General features: G+C 42.8%; 1 protein-coding gene across 6 annotated transcripts; it reads right to left on the reverse strand.

Annotated features, from left to right (window-relative positions):
- Positions 1 to 2,085: 2,085 nt before the first annotated feature.
- On the reverse strand, positions 2,086 to 21,407 carry LOC106578729 (uncharacterized). 6 transcript variants are annotated; one of them, XM_045702226.1, is made up of 18 exons: positions 21,313 to 21,407; positions 20,900 to 21,228; positions 19,877 to 19,951; positions 17,772 to 18,002; positions 16,769 to 16,909; positions 16,293 to 16,529; positions 15,987 to 16,091; positions 15,510 to 15,758; positions 15,224 to 15,319; positions 14,020 to 14,244; positions 7,443 to 7,557; positions 7,244 to 7,354; positions 6,877 to 6,920; positions 6,541 to 6,780; positions 6,221 to 6,346; positions 2,755 to 2,997; positions 2,564 to 2,668; positions 2,086 to 2,416 (listed from the first exon to the last, which is right to left on the reverse strand). In XM_045702226.1, the coding sequence occupies exons 2-18, from the start codon at positions 20,933 to 20,935 to the stop codon at positions 2,387 to 2,389; spliced, it is 2,409 nt and encodes an 802-aa protein (XP_045558182.1). In that variant the 5' UTR covers positions 20,936 to 21,228; positions 21,313 to 21,407; the 3' UTR covers positions 2,086 to 2,386. The 6 variants fall into 6 exon arrangements, with proteins under 6 accessions (XP_045558182.1, XP_045558181.1, XP_014013332.1 ...); XM_045702225.1 differs by having other exon boundaries at positions 17,772 to 17,993; positions 20,900 to 21,401; XM_014157857.1 differs by having other exon boundaries at positions 7,331 to 7,354; positions 20,900 to 21,401.
- Positions 21,408 to 22,797: the final 1,390 nt, after the last annotated feature.

Genomic DNA, 22,797 nt, shown 5'->3' on the forward strand with positions numbered 1-22,797 from the left:
CAGAACAAGAATAGACTGACGAGTTTCAGAAGAAAGGTCTTTGTTTCTAGCCATTTTGAGCCTGTAATCAAAACCACAAATGATGATGCTCCATATAGTCAACTAGTCGAAAGAACGCCAGTTTTATTGCTTCTTTAATCAGAACAACAGTTTTCAGCTGTGCTAACATAATTTCAAAAGGGTTTTCTAATGAAAAGCCTTTTAAAATGATAAACTCTGATTAGCTAACACAATGTGCCATTGGAAAACAGGAGTGATGGTTGCTGATAATGGGCCTCTGTGAGCCTATGTAAACTCAGCAAAAAAAGAAACGTCCCTTTTTCAGGACCCTGCCATTTGAAGATAATTTGTAAAAATTAAAATAACTTCACAGATCTTCATTGTAAAGGGTTTAAACACTGTTTCCCATGCTTGTTCAATGAACCATAAACAATTAATGAACTTGCACCTGTGGAACGATCGTTAAGACACTAACAGCTTACAGACGGTATGCAATTAAGGTCACAGTTCTGAAAACTTAGGACACTAAAGAGGCCTTTCTACTGACTCTGAAAAACACCAAAAGAAAGATGCCCAGGGTCCCTGCATGAACGTGCATTAGGCATGCTGCAAGGAGGCATGAGGACTGCAGATGTGGCCAGGGAAATAAATTGCAATGTCCGTACTGTGAGACGCCTAAGACAGCGCTACAGGGAGACAGGATGGACAGCTGATCATCCTCGCAGTGGCAGACCATGTGTAACAACACCTGCACAGGATTGGTACATCCGAACATCACACCTGCGGGACAGGTACAGGATGGCAACAACAACTGCCCGAGTTACCCCAGGAACGCACAATCCCTCCATCAGTGCTCAGACTGTCCGCAATAGTCTGAGAGAGGCTGGACTGAGGGCCTGTAGGCCTGTTGTAAGGCAGGTCCTCACCAGACATCACTGGCAACAACGTTGCCTATGGGCACAAACCCACCGTCGCAGGACCAGACAGGACTGGCAAAAAGTGCTCTTCACTGACGAGTCGTGGTTTTGTCTTTATCGAAGGAATGAGCCCGTACTCTGGAGCGGGATTGATTTGGACGTGGAGGGTCCGTCATGGTCTGGGGCGGTGTGTCACAGCATCATCGGACTGAGCTTGTTGTGATTACAGGCAATCTCAACGCTGTGCGTTACAGGGATGAATTCCTCCTACCTCATGTGGTACCCTTCCTGCAGGCTCATCCTGACATGACTCTCCAGCATGACAATGCCACCAGCCATACTGCTCGTTCTGTGTGTGATTTCCTGCAAGACAGGAATGTCAGTGTTCTGCCATGGCCAGCAAAGAGCCCGGATCTCACATCTGGGACCTGTTGGATTGGAGGGTGAGGGCTAGGGCCATTCCCCCCAGAAATGTCCGGGAACTTGCAGGTGCCTTGGTGGAAGAGTGGGGTAACATCTCACAGCAAGAACTTGAAAATCTGGTGCAGTCTATGAGGAGCTGCACTGCAGTACTTACGCCAGATACTGACTGTTACTTTTGATTTTGACCCCTCTTTGTTCAGGGACACATTATTCCATTTCTGTTAGTCACATGTCTGTGGAACTTGTTCAGTTTATGTCTGTTGTTGAATCTTATGTTCATACACATATTTACACATGTTAAGTTTATTGAAAATAAATGCAGTTGACAGTGAGATGACATTTCTTTTTTTGCTGAGTTTAGCTATTCCATTTTTTATTTTTTAAATCAGCCATTTCCAGCTATAATAGTAATTTACAACATTAACAATGTCTACAGTGTATTTCTGATGAATTTGTTGTTATTTTAAATGGACAAAAAATGTGATTTCTTTCAAAAACAAGGACATTTCTAAGTGACCCCAAACTTTTGAATGGTAGTGAATTTCTTACTAGAAGGCTGAAAAATGGGTGGATTGCAAACCAGGTAGTGTGTGGGTGTTGTATCACTTAGTGCCAGTGGATGGTATCTCCAGTCGATATTGATGTGAGTTACGGTGGCGTTTCCCATGCCACTCCTTCAATCTCATGAACTCAACTCCAGTCTCACTATATTTACATGTAATTAAACAAATAAAGTAGACAGAAATTTGCAGAGGAAAAAAATGAATTTATTGTAGGATACGGTACATCTTATGACTCAATTATTATGAACTATCAATATTTCAATATAATTTTCCAATGTGATCGATGTGTGTTTTAACATTTACATTTAAGTCATTAAGCAGATGCTCCTATCCAGAGCATCTTACAGTATTGAGTCCATACATTTTCATACGGGTCCCCCTTGGGAATCAAACCCACAACCCTGGCGTTGCAAGCGCCATGCTCTACCAACTGAGCTACACGGGACATCATTTAACCTCATAGAAAACATCTGGTTCTTGGCTTCAATTGTCTTTATTTTTCCCCAAATTGAGCTAGAGAAAGAGAACAGTGTAAAACATCAACAAAAATGACAATCTAATATCAGCCATATAAGATTAAAGGATATGCGAGAGAGACACACACAGACAACCAAAGACAAACAGCAGTTGAAGGTCAATTGACATTAATACGTGTCATACCTCTCTGAGGTCCATCGCGTCACACAGCATGTAGCGGATTCTGGGGGACGTCCTCTTTTTCTTAATGATCACCACAATCTGCCTGTAGTGCTGATCCATTCTGGGCTGTGGAAGTATAGACTGGCTATTAGTGATCACATTTATAAATCAGAAAGACAAACAGACAAGAGACAGATGATATGTAGTTGTACCTCAGCCTCCTGAGAATCCTCCTCTAAGTCCTTGCCGATGGTGAAGAGTAATGTGCACAGGCCCTCCAGTGAACCATCATCACCATTCTTTAGTAGCTTTACAATGCAGTTGTGCATGACAGCCTCCATAATCATCTTTAGCTTGAACAACTCGCACATGAACTTGATGTTGCATAGCAACTCCCGCTGCCCATCTGCCTTCGTCTCCTCCAGCTCCTCCCTCAGTCGCTGTTGGTCCTCCTTCTGGAAGGAATCAGGGAGATTTGGTGAGCCTGCCTTGAACTAATCAAAATTGCATTGGACTAAACAAGGTACAAGTTAGTGAGTTGTTACAAGCGTTACAATGATCAGTTGAAGGGAATAAATTCTTCAATGTAAGGTTAAAGGCTAGGAGACCAAAAGTGAAAGGGGGCTTCATGACCACAATCCCAAACTATCTACAGTCGTGGCCAAAAGTTTTGAGAATGACACAAATATTAATTTTCACAAAGTCTGCTGTCTCAGTTTTTGTGGTGGCAATTTGCATACACTCCAGAATGTTATGAAGAGTGATCAGATGAATTGCAATGAATTGCAAAGTCCCTCTTTGCCATGCAAATGAACTGAATCCCCCAAAAACATTTCCACTGTATTTCAGCCCTGCCACAAAAGGACCAGCTGACATCATGTCAGTGATTCTCTCATTAACACAGGTGTGAGTGTTGGCGAGGACAAGGCTGGAGATCACTCTGTCATGCTGATTGAGTTCGAATAACAGACTGGAAGCTTCAAAAGGAGGGTGGTGCTTGTAATCATTGTTTTTCCTCTGTCAACCGTGGTTACCTGCAAGGATCTGCAAGGATCATTGCTTTGCACAAAAAGGGCTTCACTGGATATTGCTGCAGGTAAGATTGCACCTAAATCAACCAGTTATCGGATCATCAAGAACTTCAAGGAGATAGCGGTTCAATTGTTGTGAGGAAGGCTTCAGGGCGCCCAAGAAAGTCCAGCAAGCGCCAGGACCGTCTCCTAAAGTTGATTCAACTGCGGGATTGGGGCACCACCAATACAGAGCTTACTCAGGAATAGCAGCAGGCAGGTGTGAGTGCATCTGCACGCACAGTGAGGCGAAGACTTTGAGGATGGCCTGGTGTCAAGAAGGGCAGCAAAGAAGCCACTTCTCTCCAGGAAAAACATCAGGGACAGACTGATATTCTGCAAAAGGTACAGGGATTGGACTGCTGAGGACTGGGGTAAAGTCATTTTCTCTGAATCCCCTTTCCAATTGTTTGGGGCATCCGGAAAAAGCTTGTCCGGAGAAGGTCAGGTGAGCGCTACCATCAGTCCTGTGTCATGCCAACAGTAAAGCATCCTGAGACCATTCATGTGTGGGGTTGCTTCTCAGCCAAGGGAATGGGCTCACTCACAATGTTTCCTAAGAACACAGCCATGAATAAAAAAATGGTACCAACACATCCTCCGAGAGCAACTTCTCCCAACCATCCAGGAACAGTTTGGTGACGAACAATGCCTTTTCCAGCATGATGGAGCACCGTGCCATAAGGCAAAAGTGATAACTAAGTGGCTCGGGGAACAAAACATCGATATTTTGGGTCCATGGCCAAGAAACTCCCCAGACCTTAAATCCCATTGAAAACTTGTGGTCAATTCTCAAGAGGCGGGTGGACAAACAAAAACCCACAAATTCTGACAAACTCTAAGCATTGATTATGCAAGAATGGGCTGCCATCAGTCAGGATGTGGCCCAGAAGTTAATTGACAGCATGCTAGGGTGGATTGCAGAGGTCTTGAAAAAGATGGGTCAACACTGCAAATATTGAGTCTTTGCATCAACTTCATGTAATTGTCAATAAAAGCCTTTGACACTTATGAAATGCTTGTAATTATGCTTCAGTATTCCATAGTTCCATCTGACAAAAATACCTAAAGACACTGAGGCAGCAGACTTTGTGAAGATTAATATTTGCGTCATTTTCAAAACTTTTGGCCACGACTATACTTCCCCGTCAGATGAACTTGTGGATACCATTTGTAAGTCTCGGTGTTCAGTTTGAAGGAAGTTGCTAGGTAGCTTTAGCGCAATGACAAAGTCTAATAGACTTCCAGTTATTGCGCTAAAGCTACCTAGCAACTTCCTTCAAACTGAACACCGAGACATACAAATGGTATCCACGAGTTCATCTGACTCTGGGAAAGTAGGGCTTCATTGGCAAAATCTCAAACTTTCCCTTTAAATCAATTACAATTGTTTAGAAAGTATAAGGCATTATGAGGAGAAATTATGTGCATGTAATGTATACTGAACAAAAATATAAAACGCAACATGTAAAGTGTTGGTCCCATGTTTCATGAGCTGAAATAAAAGATCCCAGCAATGTTCCATATGCACAAAAAGCTTATTTCATATGTTATGTAGAAATGTGTTTACATCCCTGTTAAAATAATCCATCCACCCGACAGGTGTGGAATATCAAGAAGCTGATTAAACAGCATGATCATTACACAGGTGCACCTTGTAATGGGGACAATAAAAGGCCACTCTACAAATGTGCAGTTGTCACAACCCAATGCCACAGATGTCTCAAGTTGAAACAGGGTGCAATTGGCATGCTGACTGAAGGAATGTCCACCAGAGCTGTTGCCAGAGAATTTAAAGTTAATTTCTCCACCATAAGCTGTTGTTTTAGAGAATTTGGTGGTATGTGCAACTGGCCTCACAACTGCAGACCACATGTATGGCGTATGGATGAGCAGTTTGCTGATGTCAACGTTGTGAAATGACTGCCCCATGATGGTGGTGGGGTTATGGTATAGGCAAGCTAAGGACAACAAACACAATTGCATTTTATCGATGACAATTTGAATGCAGAGACACCGTGACGAGATCCTGAGGCTCATTCTTGTGCCATTCATCCGCCGCCATCACCTCATGTTTCAGCATGATAATACATGGCCCCATGTCGCAAGGATCTGTACACAGTTCATGGAACCTGAAAAAAATGTCCCAGTTCTTCCATTGTCTGCATACTCAGACATCACCTACTGAGTATGTCTGGGATGCTCTGGATCGACTTGTACGTCAGCCTGTTGCAGTTCCCGCAAATATCCAGCAACATCGCATAGCTATTGAAGAGGAGTGGGACAACATTCCACAGGCCACAATCAACAGCCTGATCAACTCTATGTGAAGGAGATGTGTCGCGCTGCATGAGGCAAATGGTGGTCATACCAGATACTGACTGGTTTTCTGATCCATGCACCTACTTTAAAAAAATAAATTAAGGTATCTGTGACAAGTCATGTAAGGTATAATATTCCCAGTCATGTGGAATCCATAGATTAGGGCTTAATGAATGTATTTCAATTGACTGATATGAACTGTAACTCAGTAAAATCTTTGAAATTGTTGCATGTTGCGTTTTCTTTTTTTGTTCAGTATAGATCAAGTTCAAGTAATTTTGACTACCTCAGTGATCGCGTCCAGTTCTCGCTGCATTTCCTTTAAGATCTTACTATTGTCTTTCTCAAAGCCCTTCTGGCATCGGTTCAGCAGCAGCTTGCGGAAAGGTACTGTCACTCCGGGTATTTTCAGCTGAAAAGGCAGGATATGTGGGAGGTAAAACTCATTGAAGGTTGATGGGTTGTTGTTATTGTGTCAGAGAGAGCAAGTGAGAGAGCAAGATGGACAGAGAGAAGGAAAAAGACAAAAACAAGTCATTTTTTTGCGATCACCTCTGGGATTTAGACGGTGAGAAATAGACAGAAAACTTTAACATGTAGACTTACCCCCATGAGTTGGTGATGGTGGCACACCTTGGCGTAGACATCAGCGTAGGTAGGGTATTTAATGGCATTCTTATATATGCGGTCAATAAAGCCCTTGAGTTTGTCCTCTGTGTCAATGGTAAATGCACTCACTACCTTCATCGACTGATGGAAGTTCTTAGGAGTCAGCCTGTCCAGGATGTCATCCATTTGTGCATATATTTCCTCTGTCTTCACTGTATCTAGGTCCACAAAGTCCTCCTTCAAGTCATAAATTAGGGGGCAGGTGGGGGAGTAAACAAACAATATAGAACCAGGAGATTATTACTAAACACACATTTTCTGGACAGATCTTACCAGGTCCTTTTCTTCCACCTCCTGTCTGTCAAGAGAAGTGATGGCTGTGAGAGAGGGCGAGAGAAAGAGGGCAAGAGAGAGACAATCTGGGATTGGTACATCCATTTTAATTAAATTATAAATATAGCCATTGATTCTTCAGGAACATGAGTTAGAAATGCCATGTGAGCGTAGTTCAACTTTTTTAATTCTACCACAAACCAAAATATGAGCTTATATAAAAACTTGTTTGTAAATAATCACATAGCTTCAAAAAACAAAACACAATAATTTTGATCTCATGGATGGTCAATCCTCGTCCTCTATAGCACTGGCTAAGAGTTTGAGAGAAGTTACATTTCACTAGCTCCATCCCTCAGCTGTTTACCCCAAAAAGTGGCAGGTTGACGAGTTGTTGCCCCCGATTGCCCCTTTAAAAAAATTGGGCCAATTGTGCTGTAATGGTAATGCTTACTGTATGGTTCCAGCATTTCTTCAACTGTTGATAAAAAAATAATAAGAATTATGTCTGAAGGAATCTGGTTTATGCTAAAACAAATAGTACAGCTATAATCCTTAATGAGTACCTATTTCATAAAACATCTTAAATTGTCTCTTGGAGGTATTTTCAAATAGCTTTTGGAGTTTAGTGGCATATATCCTCTTCACTTTTCCAAAAGCTTCAGTGATGCTGGGCAATTTCTACAGACAGACAAATAAACATTCAGTAAATCAGAAACCGTACAAATCCAATTCAGAAAGACAGTAAATACACTGATGAAATGGTAAAACACAACAGGTGTCCATATAAATAGTTACAGTGAAACCTAAGAGCCCTTCATAAGTATTCACCCTGTGTGTTACAAAGTGGGGTTAAAATGGATTAAATCGTCACTCTCTAAAAAAATCTAAGTGGAAGATCAATTCTAAACATAAAAATATATAAAAATCCCCCCTTTTCCCACATTTTGTTACGTTAGACTTATTCTAAAATTTTATAAAAAAATAAAATCCTCAATCTACACACAATACCCCATAATGACAAATCGAAAGCATAAGTATTCAGACCCTTTGCTATGAGACTCAACATTGAGCTCAGGTGCATCATGTTTTCATTGATCATTCTTGCTGTTTCTACAACTTGGAGTCCACATGTGGTAAATTCAGTTGATTGGACATGATTTGGAAAGGCACACACCTGTGTGTGTGTGTGTATGTGTATGTATGCATGTATGCATGCATGCATGCATGCATGCATGTATGTATGTATGTATGTATGTATGTATGTATGTATGTATGTATGTATGTATATATATATATATATAAAGGTCCCAAAGTTGACAGTGCATGTCAGAGCAAAAACCAAGCTACGAGGTCGAAGGAATTGTACGTAGAGCTCCGAAACAGGATTGTGTCGAGGCACGGATCTGGGGCAGGATACCAAAACATTTCTGCACCATTGAAGGTCCCCAATAACATAGTGGCCTCCATCATTCTTAATTAAATGAAAGAAGTTTGGAACCACCAAGAATCTTCTTAGAGCTGGCCACCGGGCCAAACTGAGCAATCGGGAGAGAAAATCATTTGTCAGGGAGGTGACCAAGAACCCGATGGTCACTCGGACAGAGCTCCAGAGTTCCTCTGTGGAGATGGGAGAATCTTCCAGAAGAACAACTATCTCTGCACCACTCCACCAACCAGGTCTTTATGGTAGTGGACAGACAAAAGCCACTCCTCAGTAAAAAACAAATATGACTGCCCGCTTGGAGTTTGCCAAAAGGCACCTAAAGGACTCTCAGACCATGAGAAACAAGATTCTCTGGTCTGATGAAACCAACATTGAACTCTTCGGCCCGAATGCCAAACGTCACATCTGGAGGAAACCTGGAACCATCCCTACGGTGAAGCATGGTGGTAGCAGCATCATGCTGTGGGGATGTTGTTCAGCAGCAGGGACTGGGAGACTAGTCAGGAATGAGGGAAAGATGAACGGAGCAAAGTACACAGAGATCCTTTATGAAAACCTGCCCCAGGGCGCTCAGGACTTCAGACTGGGGCAGTGGTTCACCTTCCAACAGAACAATGACCCTAAGCACACAGCCAAGACAACACAGGAGTGGCTTCGGGACAATTTTCTGAATGTCTGGAGACCTGAAAATAGCTGTGCAGGTGTGCCAAGGTTTGAGAAACCTTGAGAAGACTCAAGGCTGTAATCGCTGCCAAAGGTGCTTCAACAAAGTACTGAGTAAAGAGTCTGAATACTTATGTAAATGTGATAGTTCTGTTTCTTTTTTAACATTTGCATAAAAAACCTTTTATACATTTTGCTTTGTCCTTATGGGGTATAGTGTGTAGATTGACGAGGGGAAAAAACGATTTAATACATTTTAGAACAAGACTTTAACGTAACAAAATGTGGAAAAAGTCAAGGGGTCTGAATACACTGTATGCATGCATGCGCCACTCGGGGCTCCCGAGTGGCGCAGCGGTCTAAGGAACTGCATCTCAGTGCAAGAGGCATCACTAAAGTCCCTGATTTGAATCCAGGCTGTATCACATCCGGCCATGATTCGGAATCCCACAGGGTGACGCACAATTGGCCCAGCGTTGTCCAGGTTTTGTCCTACATTTCTATTTTATTTTTTATTTTTAATCCCAGCCCCCGTCCCCGCAGGAGGCCTTTTGCCTTCTGGTAGGCCGTCATTGTAAATAAGAACTTGTTCTTAACGGACTTGCCTAGTTAAATAAAATAATAATCCGGTCAGGCCTTTAGAGAGTTTACCATTTTTAAATTTGGGGTTTTGTAGGCTAGGCTTCCTACTTTGTTATTTAGATGTATGGATTACGCCTTCTTTCCCTAAGGAGTCATTCTGATTTTGTTCCCAATGATCAGTGCTTTAGTTTAAAATGTCACTGTCTAGCAGTCCACGTTCTGAACTTGCGATGCACCCGACTGTCCATGTTTTTCTGTGCAATAGCCTTTTGATGTGAACATTTGAAAATAACCAATAACCTGCCTAACCAGCCTGAGGAGGCATATAACTCCATTTCTATTCTATTTAGAGTTTATAGAAATGAATTGAATAAGAGCCATTATCAGGATGGTTATGCCAGGCTACTAAAGCAATGCATGTCTGTTGAAATTTGAAATAAATCCATCTGCACTACTACTCAGCCAGTCAGTACTGTTCATATCGATGCTACATAGGCCGTTTTCAAAACGAGAAGTTGCATTTAGGGGCAGTCGCTCTTTAAAGACCTAATGTGTGGTCTTGAGTGGTCTCAAGACCACTAGATCAAGAGTCCATGGGCCCCTTCTTCAATTGTAAGAAACTCAAGTCAACTTTTAAACTTGAGTACAATAGAGTACAGTATAGCATAGTACTGTAGAATACAGTACAGCACATTATAGACATCTATGCTTTGGCCAATTAGATGACAATGTTTGGGATCTTGGAGGATTGAAGCCCCCCTTCTGGCTATGAATCTCTATAATTTAAAAACTTTCTCCTGAAGTGTGCACTTGTCCACATGGTGGTCCTCTGTAGCTCAGTTGGTAGAGTATGGGACAAGCAACTTTTAAAATGGAGATAACCTCAATGGCACTGCCCATGCCGTCACAGACGCCAAGATAAGAAAGTGTTTTTTTTATTTTATTACAAAAATCATGAATTGCCTTATTTTCAAACTTGAAGTTTAGGAGTCAGGATTTGGGACAGCCACCTTAATATAAATAGGTGTATAAACAATGACTTTGTACAATATTAATTTGTTAATGCCTTGAATTATATTAGAACACATCATTATGTAAATAAATGTCCCATGTTTGAAGACTTAACTGTTTGTTTATTGTTTTTTTGGGGTGGGACTGTAATTTGCACCACTTCTGTAGATTCACCCATATACATACTGTACCAATCATTCTAGGGTTTATTTTTTCTATTTTCTACATTGTAGAATAATAGTGAAGACATCAAAACTATGAAATAACACATATGGAATCATGCAATAACCAAAAGAAAAAGTGTTAAACAAATCAAAATATATTTTAGATTATTCAAAGTAGCCACCCTTTGCCTTGATGACAGCTTTGCAAACTCTTGGCATTGCCTCAACCACCTTCACCAACAGTCTTGAAGGAGTTCCCACATATGCTGAGCACTTGTTGGCTGCTTTTCCTTCATTCTGCGGTCCAACTCATCCCAAACAATCTCAATTGGGTTGAGGTCGGGTGATTGTGGAGGCCAGGTCATCTGATGCAGCACTCCATCACTCTCCTTTTTGGTCAAATAGCCCTTACATTGTCCTGTTGAAAAACAAATGGTAGTCCCACTAAGCGCAAACCAGATGGCATGGCGTATCGCTGCAGAATGCTGTGGTAGCCATGCTGGTTAAGTGTACCTTGAATTCTAAATAAATCACAGACAGTGTCACCAGCAAAGCACCACCACACCTCCTCATCCATACTTCACGGTAGGAACTACACATGGAGATCATCCGTTCACCTACTCTGCATCTCACAAAGACACAGTGGTTGCAACCAAAGATTTCAAATTTGGACTCATCAGACCAAAGGACAGATTTCCACCGGTCTAATGTCCATTGCTTGTGTTTCTTGGCCCAAGCAAGTCTCTTCTTCTCATTGGTCCTTTAGTAGTGGTTTCTTTGCAGCAATTTGACCATGTAGGTCTGATTCACGCAGTCTCCTCTGAACAGTTGATATTGAGATGTGTCTGTTACTTGAACTCTGTGAAGCATTTATTTGGGCTACACTTTCTGAGGCTGGTAACTCTAATGAACTCTGGGTCTTCCGTTCCTGTGGAGGTCCTCATGAGAGCCAGTTTCATGGCGCAGTTTCATGGCACTTGATGGTTTTTGCGACTGCACTTGAAAATCTTTCTATGTTCGTGAAATATTCTGGATTGACTGACATTTTTGTCTTAAAGTAATGATGGACTGTTGTTTCTCTTTGCTTATTATTTGAGATGTTCTTGCCATAATATGGACTTGGTCTTTTACCAAATAGGGCTATCTTCTGTATACAACCCCTACCTTGTCACAACAACTGATTGGCACAAACGCATTATGAAGGAAAGAAATTCCACAAATTAGATTTTAACAAGACACACCTGTTATTAATTGAAATGCATTCCAGGTGACTATCTCATGAAACTGGTTTAGAGAATGCCAAGAGTGTGCAAAGCTGTCCAGGCAAAGGGTGGCTATTTTGAAGAATCTCAAATACACTGCTCAAAAAAATTAAGGGAACACTTAAACAACACAATGTAACTCCAAGTCAATCACACTTCTGTGAAATCAAACTGTCCACTTAGGAAGCAACACTGATTGACAATAAATGTCACATGCTGTTGTGCAAATGGAATAGACAACAGGTGGAAATTATAGGCAATTAACAAGACACCCCCAATAAAGGAGTGGTTCTGCAGGTGGTGACCACAGACCACTTCTCAGTTCCTATGCTTCCTGGCTGATGTTTTGGTCACTTTTGAATGCTGGCGTTTGCTTTCACTCTAGTGGTAGCATGAGACGGAGTCTACAACCCACACAAGTGGCTCAAGTAGTGCAGCTCATCCAGGATGGCACATCAATGCGAGCTGTGGCAAGAAGGTTTGCTGTGTCTGTCAGCGTAGTGTCCAGAGCATGGAGGCGCTACCAGGAGACAGGCCAGTACATCAGGAGACGTGGAGGAGGCCGTAGGAGGGCAACAACCCAGCAGCAGGACCGCTACCTCCACCTTTGTGCAAGGAGGAGCAGGAGGAGCACTGCCAGAGCCCTGCAAAATGACCTCCAGCAGGCCACAAATGTGCATGTGTCTGCTCAAACGATCAGAAACAGACTCCATGAGGGTGGTATGAGGGCCCGACGTCCACAGGTGGGGGTTGTGCTTACAGCCCAACACCGTGCAGGACGTTTGGGATTTGCCAGAGAACACCAAGATTGGCAAATTCGCCACTGGCGCACTGTGCTCTTCACAGATGAAAGCAGGTTCACACTGAGCACATGTGACAGACGTGACAGAGTCTGGAGACGCCGTGGAGAACGTTCTGCTGCCTGCAACATCCTTCAGCATGACCGGTTTGGCAGTGGGTCAGTCATGGTGTGGGGTGGCATTTCTTTGGGGGGCCGCACAGCCCTCCATGTGCTCGCCAGAGGTAGCCTGACTGCCATTAGGTACCGAGATGAGATCCTCAGACCCCTTGTGAGACCATATGCTGGTGCGGTTGGCCCTGGGTTCCTCCTAATGCAAGACAATGCTAGACCTCATGTGGCTGGAGTGTGTCAGCAGTTTCTGCAAGAGGAAGGCATTGATGCTATGGACTGGCCTGCCCGTTCCCCAGACCTGAATCCAATTGAGCACATCTGGGACATCATGTCTCGCTCCATCCACCAACGCCAAGTTGCACCACAGACTGTCCAGGAGTTGGCGGATGCTTTAGTCCAGGTCTGGGAGGAGATCCCTCAGGAGATCCCTCAGGAGACCATCCGCCACCTCATCAGGAGCATGCCCAGGCGTTGTAGGGAGGTCATACAGGCACGTGGAGGACACACACACTACTGAGCCTCATTTTGACTTGTTTTAAGGACATTACATCAAAGTTGGATCAGCCTGTAGTGTGGTTTTCCACTTTAATTTTGAGTGTGACTCCAAATCCAGACCTCCATGGGTTGATAAATTGGATTTCCATTGATTATTTTTGTGTGATTCTTTTGTAAGCACATTCAACTATGTAAAGAAAAAAGTATTTAATAAGATAATTTCTTTCATTCAGATCTAGGATGTCTTGTTTAAGTGTTCCCTTTATTTTTTTGAGCAGTATATATTTTGATTTGTTTAACACTTTTTTGGTTACTACATGATTCCATGTGTTATTCTACAATGTGGAAAATAGTAAAAATAAAGAAAAACCCATGAATGAGTAGGTGTGTCCAACTTTTCACTGGTACCGTATATGGAAATATTACCCACCACAAAATAACCCAAGGGGGTGACCACTTATGTAAAGAACGATATGTATGACTACCAATACAAGGAAGTAATTGCTTTTGGTTCAAACTGATCAAAAAATGTTTACTTCTTAATATCAATGCTCAATCTGTCTTTTGAAAACCTGTAACACTTTATTAGAGAGCTCCTGATCTTACCTGGAAGAAATGGGGGACGTCCTCTATGTGTGGAAGCTGCCTACCCTCTGTTTCAGTCCTCTTCAGCTCATCAAGCTCCTGCTCAAGTGTCTGTATGAGTCCCTCAGCCTCACTCACCATCTCCTTCTCTTTTGCTTGGATCCGCTCTCTCACCTCTGAGCACCTTGTCTCAATCAATTTGGTGAAGAACCTCTCACCGTCCTCCAGTGTAGCCTGAGATAAGCACTGTCAAAAGACAGAGAGAGAGAGAAAGAGTCGTCCGTTTCAAGGTGTTTGTCTCAGAAAGTTTGTTAAGCATCTGCTTTGTTCCGACTCTCCACACTTCTCCCAAAGTATGGACTTGCACACTCCCTGTCTTGATTATAATTGAAATGCATTGGCTGGAGGGAGTTAAATCCATCATTGTTAAATCCATTATGGGGAGTGTGCAGCTGCACACTTTGGGAGAACGGTGGAGAATAACGGAGCCATGGGATGAATATCAATTGTACTTGCTTGATTCCTCATTGAAGGAGAAGAAATTCCGGACCTTATACAGTATGACGTGATTCACCTGATGGGACCAGAGTTTTTCTAATCAAGTCACATGCTTTAAAAAAAACTTCTGGAAAAACTCCTGGCCTTGGGGAAGATGAAAGCCCTGTCAAACTGCTGCAACCTTGAACTTGTTCATATGAATGACCTTTTAAAAGCAGGATATGGGGGGGGGGGGTGGGGGGTGCATAATACGTTAGACTACGCAGCTGCTGTTGTAAGTAGCTTAGTTGATCGGACTGAAAAATAATATTGTTTCCATGCAATACAGCATGTCAGATCGCAAATGTATAGGTGTATAGGCTGCCACATATATGTAAGAGTTTTTGCTTGTGTTTGTTGGGAGTGATGTGTTATCAGCTTGTTAAATAAATACCAGAGCAAAGTGGAGAGCGCGACTTGAGCTTTTTGCGTTGTGCATGGTCTGCGCTACCTGTGATTTCCGTGAATCTGATTGGTCAAGATATGCAAAGAGCCTGCAGCAGCACTCCAATGTGAAGGTCAGAGAAAATGTGCGAGAGTTGACAGATCATGAGGCAAATCGGTAACAAAAAAAACAGAACTTTGCCCCTCTTTTTAACGCTTAACTCTGTCCAATAGAAATTCTTGTTTACGTTACAAAACGTTTTGCAATGGAATCCGACTAATGAATACACCCCTGATGTCTGACCTTTAGAGACTCCACTTCCTGTCTCAGTTTCTGTAGCTCCTCCTCTCTCTCCTGGATTATCTGCTGGCATGTTTTAAAGGGCACAATAACCTTTTTCTGTGGACAAACATACAGACAGTTGTAATTGGCATCACACAATGGATCAAAACATATCCCTTTGTGACACATACATCAGCATGATCTTTATTCAGGTTGACATATGTCTATCTACACTAGCTGATGGGTAAAGCCTGCAACATTTCTATGTACCTCTTATCCTTAGCCTATAACGGTATCCCATGAATACCTTCTTGGTAGCCCGCCCTGCTGCAGCCCTCCCTGCAGAGTCTGTCTCATGGTCTTCAGCTTTCAGTTTATCATCATGAGGACATACGTTCTCCTGTAGTGGTGTAAATATGCTAATCAGCTCCTGTTTCTTCATGGGTGATGACTTATAATGAGGCCGCAAAAGAGGTTCCGTATCTGCAGGTCCAGTGTGATCGTCAGCTTGCAGTCTGGTCTTCTCCATCTTTTCAGCAAGCTGGGGTATTTCTGTCTAGAGAGAAAATGCATACACACACCCCCCCAACACACACACAAAACATTACTAATATTACATAAACGACAATGCAATAATGAATCAATTATAGAACTTACAGAACTAATTCCTGAAATTGATGCATATAAACTACATACTAGGGCTTTAGAGCATAGAGCAAAAAAAGAGACATCCAAGAAGTTAGATATGGATGTTAAAAGCAATAAGAAGAATAACTGGTCATACCTTTCGGAGATCCAGCACATTTTGCAGCATGCTTGTGATTCTGGGGGAGATTGTCCTATTCTTCACAATCTTCTCAATCTGGTTGCAGTACTGATCCATTCTGGGCTGTGGAAGTAGACAGTCCAAGTGAATGCTTTTGACTGATTGATAGATTTGAATCTATTGGATTAATCTATCAGATCATTTGTGATAAAAAATGATGCACTGTACTTGTTAAATGCCATGGATTTTGCTATCATGGATTTAAACTAAATAAAAAAGATAAAAAACAGACAGATGGGAGGATGGACAGAGACAATGCTGTACCCTGGCCTTCTCAAAGTCCAATTCCTTGCCGATGGTGGAGAGTAAGGTGCACAAACACTCCAGCGAATCATCCTCGTGGTTCTTCAACAGCTTTACGATGGTGTCGTGCATGATGGCCTCCGTAATCATCTTCAACCTGTACAACTCGCACATGAACTGGATGTTGCCTAGAGACTGCCTCCGCACCTTGGCCTTGACCTCCTCCAGCTCTTCCCTCAGTTGCTGGCCATCCTCCTCCTGGAAGGAATCAGTAAACAAATTAAACTATAGTATACGATGTGTGACTAGTTAGATAAGAAAACGTTTTCCAATGATCAATTCAGGGGAAGAACACCATGCAAGGTTAAGGCACATAATCAATTATGCATTAGAGCACCAGTAAAATGCTGAGGGATTAATATAATTTAGATCAGAATTTCTCAAAGTGTTGGTCTATAATGTAATGGGCAGTGCGTCGAAAGAGATGAATGTGATACCTTGGTGATGGTGTCCATCTTCTTCTGCAAGATTTCATGACTGTCCCTCCCCATGTTCTCAAAGTCTGTCATGACTCGGTTCAGAAGCATCTTGCGGAAATTTTGTGTCACTCCTGGTACGGCAGCCGTGGGTACTTTGAGCTGAGGGGGGAAGATATGCAGGGGGGGGGGGGGGTAAAAAAAAATTAGTGGGTGTGGTGCAGCAGGGCCAAGCCAGCACCAGGAATGTTGGCTAGGAGAACAAGCTCCAGCTGAGCATTGTTCCCTTACAAGGGTGTGGCAACACTCTAATTGACTGCCTAAAGACTTAAAAGGTGTGCAGCTCTCACCGCTGGGTAGAGCGGAATGGCTGAGACCTTTATGGTTTGCGCTATAGATTAGTCCTCTGGACTTCATGCTTTTGTTTTCTAAATTTAAAGTCTAAGAGCCAGGATTTAATTAGCCTTTTCTTACTATAAGCCTTTTTGTTTGCACCTGGCTCCTGTGCATTTACCTTTGAATCGTTGCCTATGCCCGACCCCTTAGACCAGGAATCAGCAATTAGATTCCTGGTCTGATTTTTTTTCTTGATAGGATGGTCGGGGGGCCGGAACATAATTACATAGAATTAGTAGACTGCAAAATGACCGAAAGAAACCGGACTAAAACATTAATTTCAAACCTTGCATACATTTGTATATGATCACATGAACATATTTCCAAAATTAAAATTACTTAGAGCTGATTTCCTGGTGTTTTTACAGTCAGTCTTGTGCCCAACAATAAAAACAGATTTTATGAATAAAATGTAATTATAAATAAAAAGACACGCCAGTTGGGGAACACTGCCCTAGAAAGTGTTAAACCCTTTGCACTGTAACAGATGATTAAAGGCAAAATCTGTAAGATGTCCAACTGTTCTCCATGTCTGGTCATTGGCATTTTTACAAAAAAAATAGCAATCACCTTTGTGAGAGACAGACAAAATACAGACAGACGGAGAATTGTACAGATAGAGACTTACCCCCATGAGGTAGTGGCACATGTTGGCATAGACCACAGAGCTGGCAGGGTGTGCTATGGCCCTCTCATATATGAGGTCAGTTATGGCCCTCAGTCTGCCCTCTGTGTTCATGGTGAGCTCAGTTATTGCATTCATTGATTGGTGGAAGTTGTTTTGAGTCACCCTATCCAGGATGTCATCCATTTGGGCATACAGTTCCTGTATCTTCCCTGGCTCTGGATCCTGAAACTCCTTAAAGTTATAAGTTGGGGGCAGGTGAGCCAGTCACATACAGACATTCAAGTTAAAAGGGGGGAGCATGATATCACCAACAATATTAAATCAGGAGGGTATTACTGAACACACATGTACCAACTGTGCACATACAGTGGTTTCTCCTTTAAAACTTGCAGCGTATTGCGGCACAGCTTGCATGGTGCTGCAGAATTCTATGGCACTTTATTTAAGTGCCAACCACTGGTACCATTAATGCTAAATTAGCGCTAGTTTGACCACCAGAGGGCATCTTTGAGAAGCATTTGATAGCCTTCAACAACAGCTGTACTAGAGAATGCGGGCACACGGGAGACCGGGGTTCAATTCCCCAATGGGGAGGAAGGAGTAGGCTGTCCTTGTAAATAGGAATTTGTTTTTAACTGATTCCATATGTGTTATTTCACAGTTGTGATGTCTTCACTATTATTCTACAATATGGAAAATAATACAAATAAAGAAAAACTCTGGAATGAGTAGGTGTGTCCAAACTTTTGACTGGTACTTGCTTAATTAATTTGATTAATATTATGGTGTTTCTACTCCAAGGAACCCCCTGGGTTTCCATTAGGATGAAACAGAAATCGTGACGGTTGGGATTACAGTACTGGGCTATTTAGCTAAAAATCCTGTCTCCTGCGGGCACGCGGGAGACCGGGGTCCAATTCCCTGACGGGGAGGAAGGAGTAGGCTGTCCTTGTGAATTAGATTTTGTTCATAACTGACTTGCCTAGTTAAAAAAAGGTTACACTAAGAGCATAACACTTCTACACCCTAATTTTCTAATTCTAGGCTAACTAATACCCAAACGGAGATTCAGTGAAAATAAAAATCTTATTGATTTATCAAGACCAGTCCCAATGCTTGTCTCAGAGCAGCGCAAAACGGTGCTAAAATAGTTGAAGGCCATTGCCTCAAATCCTATTGCTTCTATCTTCAATGTGCTCTTTAAATAAATAAGACCTACACCACTTAACAACACATTACTCAACACTAGTGAGAATCATGTTGCCTAAGGTAGGACATATAGAGGATTGGAGGATTTCTGTAATTCAGTGATATTTATTCCCATAGTAATTCATTATGGATCCATAACTAAATAAACATTGGTATTTTGAAAGAGTATTTTTATCATTATTTTATTAATGAAAGCATAAAGATGCCAATATTAGTTATTGTTTTAGTATGAACATGCAGACTGGCACTAAGAACAGAACAGTGGGAACGTTTCTCTAGTCAGCGCCATTATTAGTGCAATGCCCCTTAAAGTTTTGCCAGTGTGGTGGGGTGGGGAGAAAAAGGCAATTCTTGAACATGGGGTGAGACATTGTTACTAATTTGTAAATAAATCCAGTTTGTTATTTAGAATGATTTATTTCTGTTTTTAAGAGGGAGAAAAATCTACTGTTATCACATAAGGCTCCCAGTCAAGACCGGCACGGGTAATGAACTAGCATCTGTAACAACACAGCTTGCACTGCTATGCACTGTCTTAGAACATTGCGCCACTCAGGCGCTGTACAATGTGACCTGTCGGGAGTGGCCTACAGCACTACAGTAAGAGCAAAATAAAGTAATAAATATCTAAGTGTAACAACAGTTTTAGTAAGTAATACTGAAGTCGTGCACAATTACCAGTTTCTATTCAGGTTTATGACACCCATTCATTGTCAGTTAGAGACACAGTAGGACACAAAAGCACAATCAGTGCTCTAACTCCCCCTTGCTCTGGTCTGGAGCAATGAAGTGGTGACGCAGGGTACCGTACTAAACCACAAATTACCTCTTAGTCCTGCGGTGTAAGCTGACAACTTTTAAAGGAGGAACCACTGTACACACTTGCCAGAGCTTACCAAGTCCTGTCTGCTGGAAGAGGGAGCTGGTGACTGGGCTTCTTGTTTGCGTGTCTTGCTCCCACTCATCTTTTTCTGTTGGCAAACACACAGTGGTATTGAGGCAATAATACTGTGGTGTTAGAACATTATTCTCTGTGTGATACACTCTTCCTGAATCTTGGATTGTTCTTGAACTGTGTCTGGTAGATGGGTGGGGCCAGTGTAATCTTCACATGACATCTGTTAGGGTTTGACCAACTATTTGTTTGCATAACCAATATAATAAAACTATTTAAACCTATATAATAAAATTAGTTGTGGTGCATAACTTATGAATACTAATGCTAAACATAAGAGGTTTATATTGTATTAACATAGATTGAGCAACATATAATAGACATGACTAACTGGAGGGTTGCTGGCTAGTAGTGTAGGCAGAGTAGACTCGTGACACACACACACATAATGCCTGGTTGTGGGGCCGCTCAAGGACAGGTGTATGTGAGGAACTAATAGAGGGGAGAATGGCTGTGGCACAAGAACAGGCACTGTCCTTGGGTGTCTGACTCTCGGGTACACACACGAAGATAAGCTAGAAGACAACTATGCTTGGCAACAAAGATGCGTCTAGAGGCTGGGACCAGCCTGCACGCCAACGATAGGATGAGTAAGTTTAAACCACGCTCATCCTCCCTCTGACAGGCCAGCAGTGAGCGGGAACTATCTCTGTCAGAGTATTTAATGAAAAGCAAAGGATGTGTCACTCAGTTCTCTGTCTGCCCTGCGAGGTGCTACAGTGAGCCCGTATATACGAACATTGCGTTTATCACTATTTACTTAGCTTAATAAACAACTGTGAAACAGTACTAGAGACCAGAGTTTCTCTTTGTTCTGACACCAGATTCGAATTTACGCGACCCGACACATCCAAAGTACATTGTACAAAGTAGGCTACAGCTATGATTTCATAATAAGCCACCCTTCTTTCTACATCTACTCCATGTAGTTGTCACTGCAGAAGGAAATAGTTATTATCCATACCTTGTTCATGCTGACCAGGTGCTGACTTCTCAGCATATGTTTGCGCAGTATCTCCTCAGTATGTTTCCTCAGTATTTCCTCAGTATATGACTTGGAGTATATGACTATGTTTCCAGATCCAGTGTCATCAGCTTGCAGTCCAGTCTTTTCTATTTTTTCCACCACTTCATCAAGCTTGGTGTTTCTATATAGTTCAGGTCTTGGGGTGTACGTCTGTCTGCACTTAAGGCAGATGTGGAAGGGATCATTTTGGTGATCCTGAACCCAGTTACCATTATAGATTTTACAGTAACTCTGTCCACAGGGAATACTCAGCGGATCCAGTAAACCTACACAGATTAGACAACTTAACTTTTTTTGATTCAAAAGTTCTATAGTTTCAGCCACATTACTACAGCGAATTCGATACATACCAGAGAGGAAGATCTTTGATATTACTACTAAGACTCGGTGTAACCTACTGCTACTGTCTCAGCTCAGTTGTTGGTTTCAATTCTCTGGAATCGTGAGGAGGGGAGTGGCTTTCATATGTCAGGAAACGGGGGGGGGGGCTGGGGGGGGGCTGCAGTGTTGCCATGTTCGTAGTTTTCTGTAAATTGGGCTACCTTGAAAACGATGTCGCGGGTGAAAATGTATTGGTACAAGGTTTTTGGGCTATTTCTAAATTGCACCGCGGCCGTCATGGCATTTATCTTAAAAGACATATACACTGCTCAAAAAAATAAAGGGAACACTAAAATAACACATCCTAGATCTGAATGAATGAAATAATCTTACTAAATACTTTTTTCTTTACATAGTTGAATGTGCTGACAACAAAATCACACAAAAATAATCAATGGAAATCCAATTTATCAACCCATGGAGGTCTGGATTTGGAGTCACACTCAAAATTAAAGTGGAAAACCACACTACAGGCTGATCCAACTTTGATGTAATGTCCTTAAAACAAGTAAAAATGAGGCTCAGTAGTGTGTGTTGCCTCCACGTGCCTGTATGACCTCCCTACAACGCCTGGGCATGCTCCTGGTGAGGTGGCGGATGGTCTCCTGAGGGATCTCCTCCCAGACCTGGACTAAAGCATCCGCCAACTCCTGGACAGTCTGTGGTGCAACGTGGCGTTGGTGGATGGAGCGAGACATGATGTCCCAGATGTGCTCAATTGGATTCAGGTCTGGGGAACGGGCGGGCCAGTCCATAGCATCAATGCCTTCCTCTTGCAGGAACTGCTGACACACTCCAGCCACATGAGGTCTAGCATTGTCTTGCATTAGGAGGAACCCAGGGCCAACCGCACCAGCATATGGTCTCACAAGGGGTCTGAGGATCTCATCTCGGTACCTAATGGCAGTCAGGCTACCTCTGGCGAGCACATGGAGGGCTGTGCGGCCCCCCAAAGAAATGCCACCCCACACCATGCCTGACCCACCGCCAAACCGGTCATGCTGGAGGATGTTGCAGGCAGCAGAACGTTCTCCACGGCGTCTCCAGACTGTCACGTCTGTCACATGTGCTCAGTGTGAACCTGCTTTCATCTGTGAAGAGCACAGGGCGCCAGTGGCGAATTTGCCAATTTTGGTGTTCTCTGGCAAATGCCAAACGTCCTGCACGGTGTTGGGATGTAAGCACAACCCCCACCTGTGGACATCGGGCCCTCATACCACCCTCATGGAGTCTGTTTCTGACCGTTTGAGCAGACACATGCATATTTGTAGCCTGCTGGAGGTCATTTTGCAGGGCTCTGGCAGTGCTCCTCCTGCTTCTCCTTGCACAAAGGCAGAGGTAGTGGTCCTGCTGCTGGGTTGTTGCCCTCCTACGGCCTCCTCCACGTCTCCTGATGTACGGGCCTGTCTCCTGGTAGTGCCTCCATGATCTGGACACTACGCTGACAGACACAG

The sequence above is a fragment of the Salmo salar genome, chromosome ssa19, assembly GCF_905237065.1.
Source record: "Salmo salar chromosome ssa19, Ssal_v3.1, whole genome shotgun sequence".
NCBI lineage: Eukaryota > Metazoa > Chordata > Actinopteri > Salmoniformes > Salmonidae > Salmo > Salmo salar.

Coding starts and splice junctions, on each gene's coding strand:
- LOC106578729 (XM_045702223.1), bottom strand. CDS start 21,310: ATGTATCGAATTCGCTGTAGTAATGTGGCTGAAACTATAGAACTTTTG. Junction 2,669..2,754: donor AGGATTCTCAGGAGGCTGAG/GTACAACTACAT, acceptor ATACTTCCACAG/CCCAGAATGGATCAGCACTA. Junction 2,417..2,563: donor ACGCGATGGACCTCAGAGAG/GTATGACACGTA, acceptor CTCTTTCTCTAG/CTCAATTTGGGGAAAAATAA.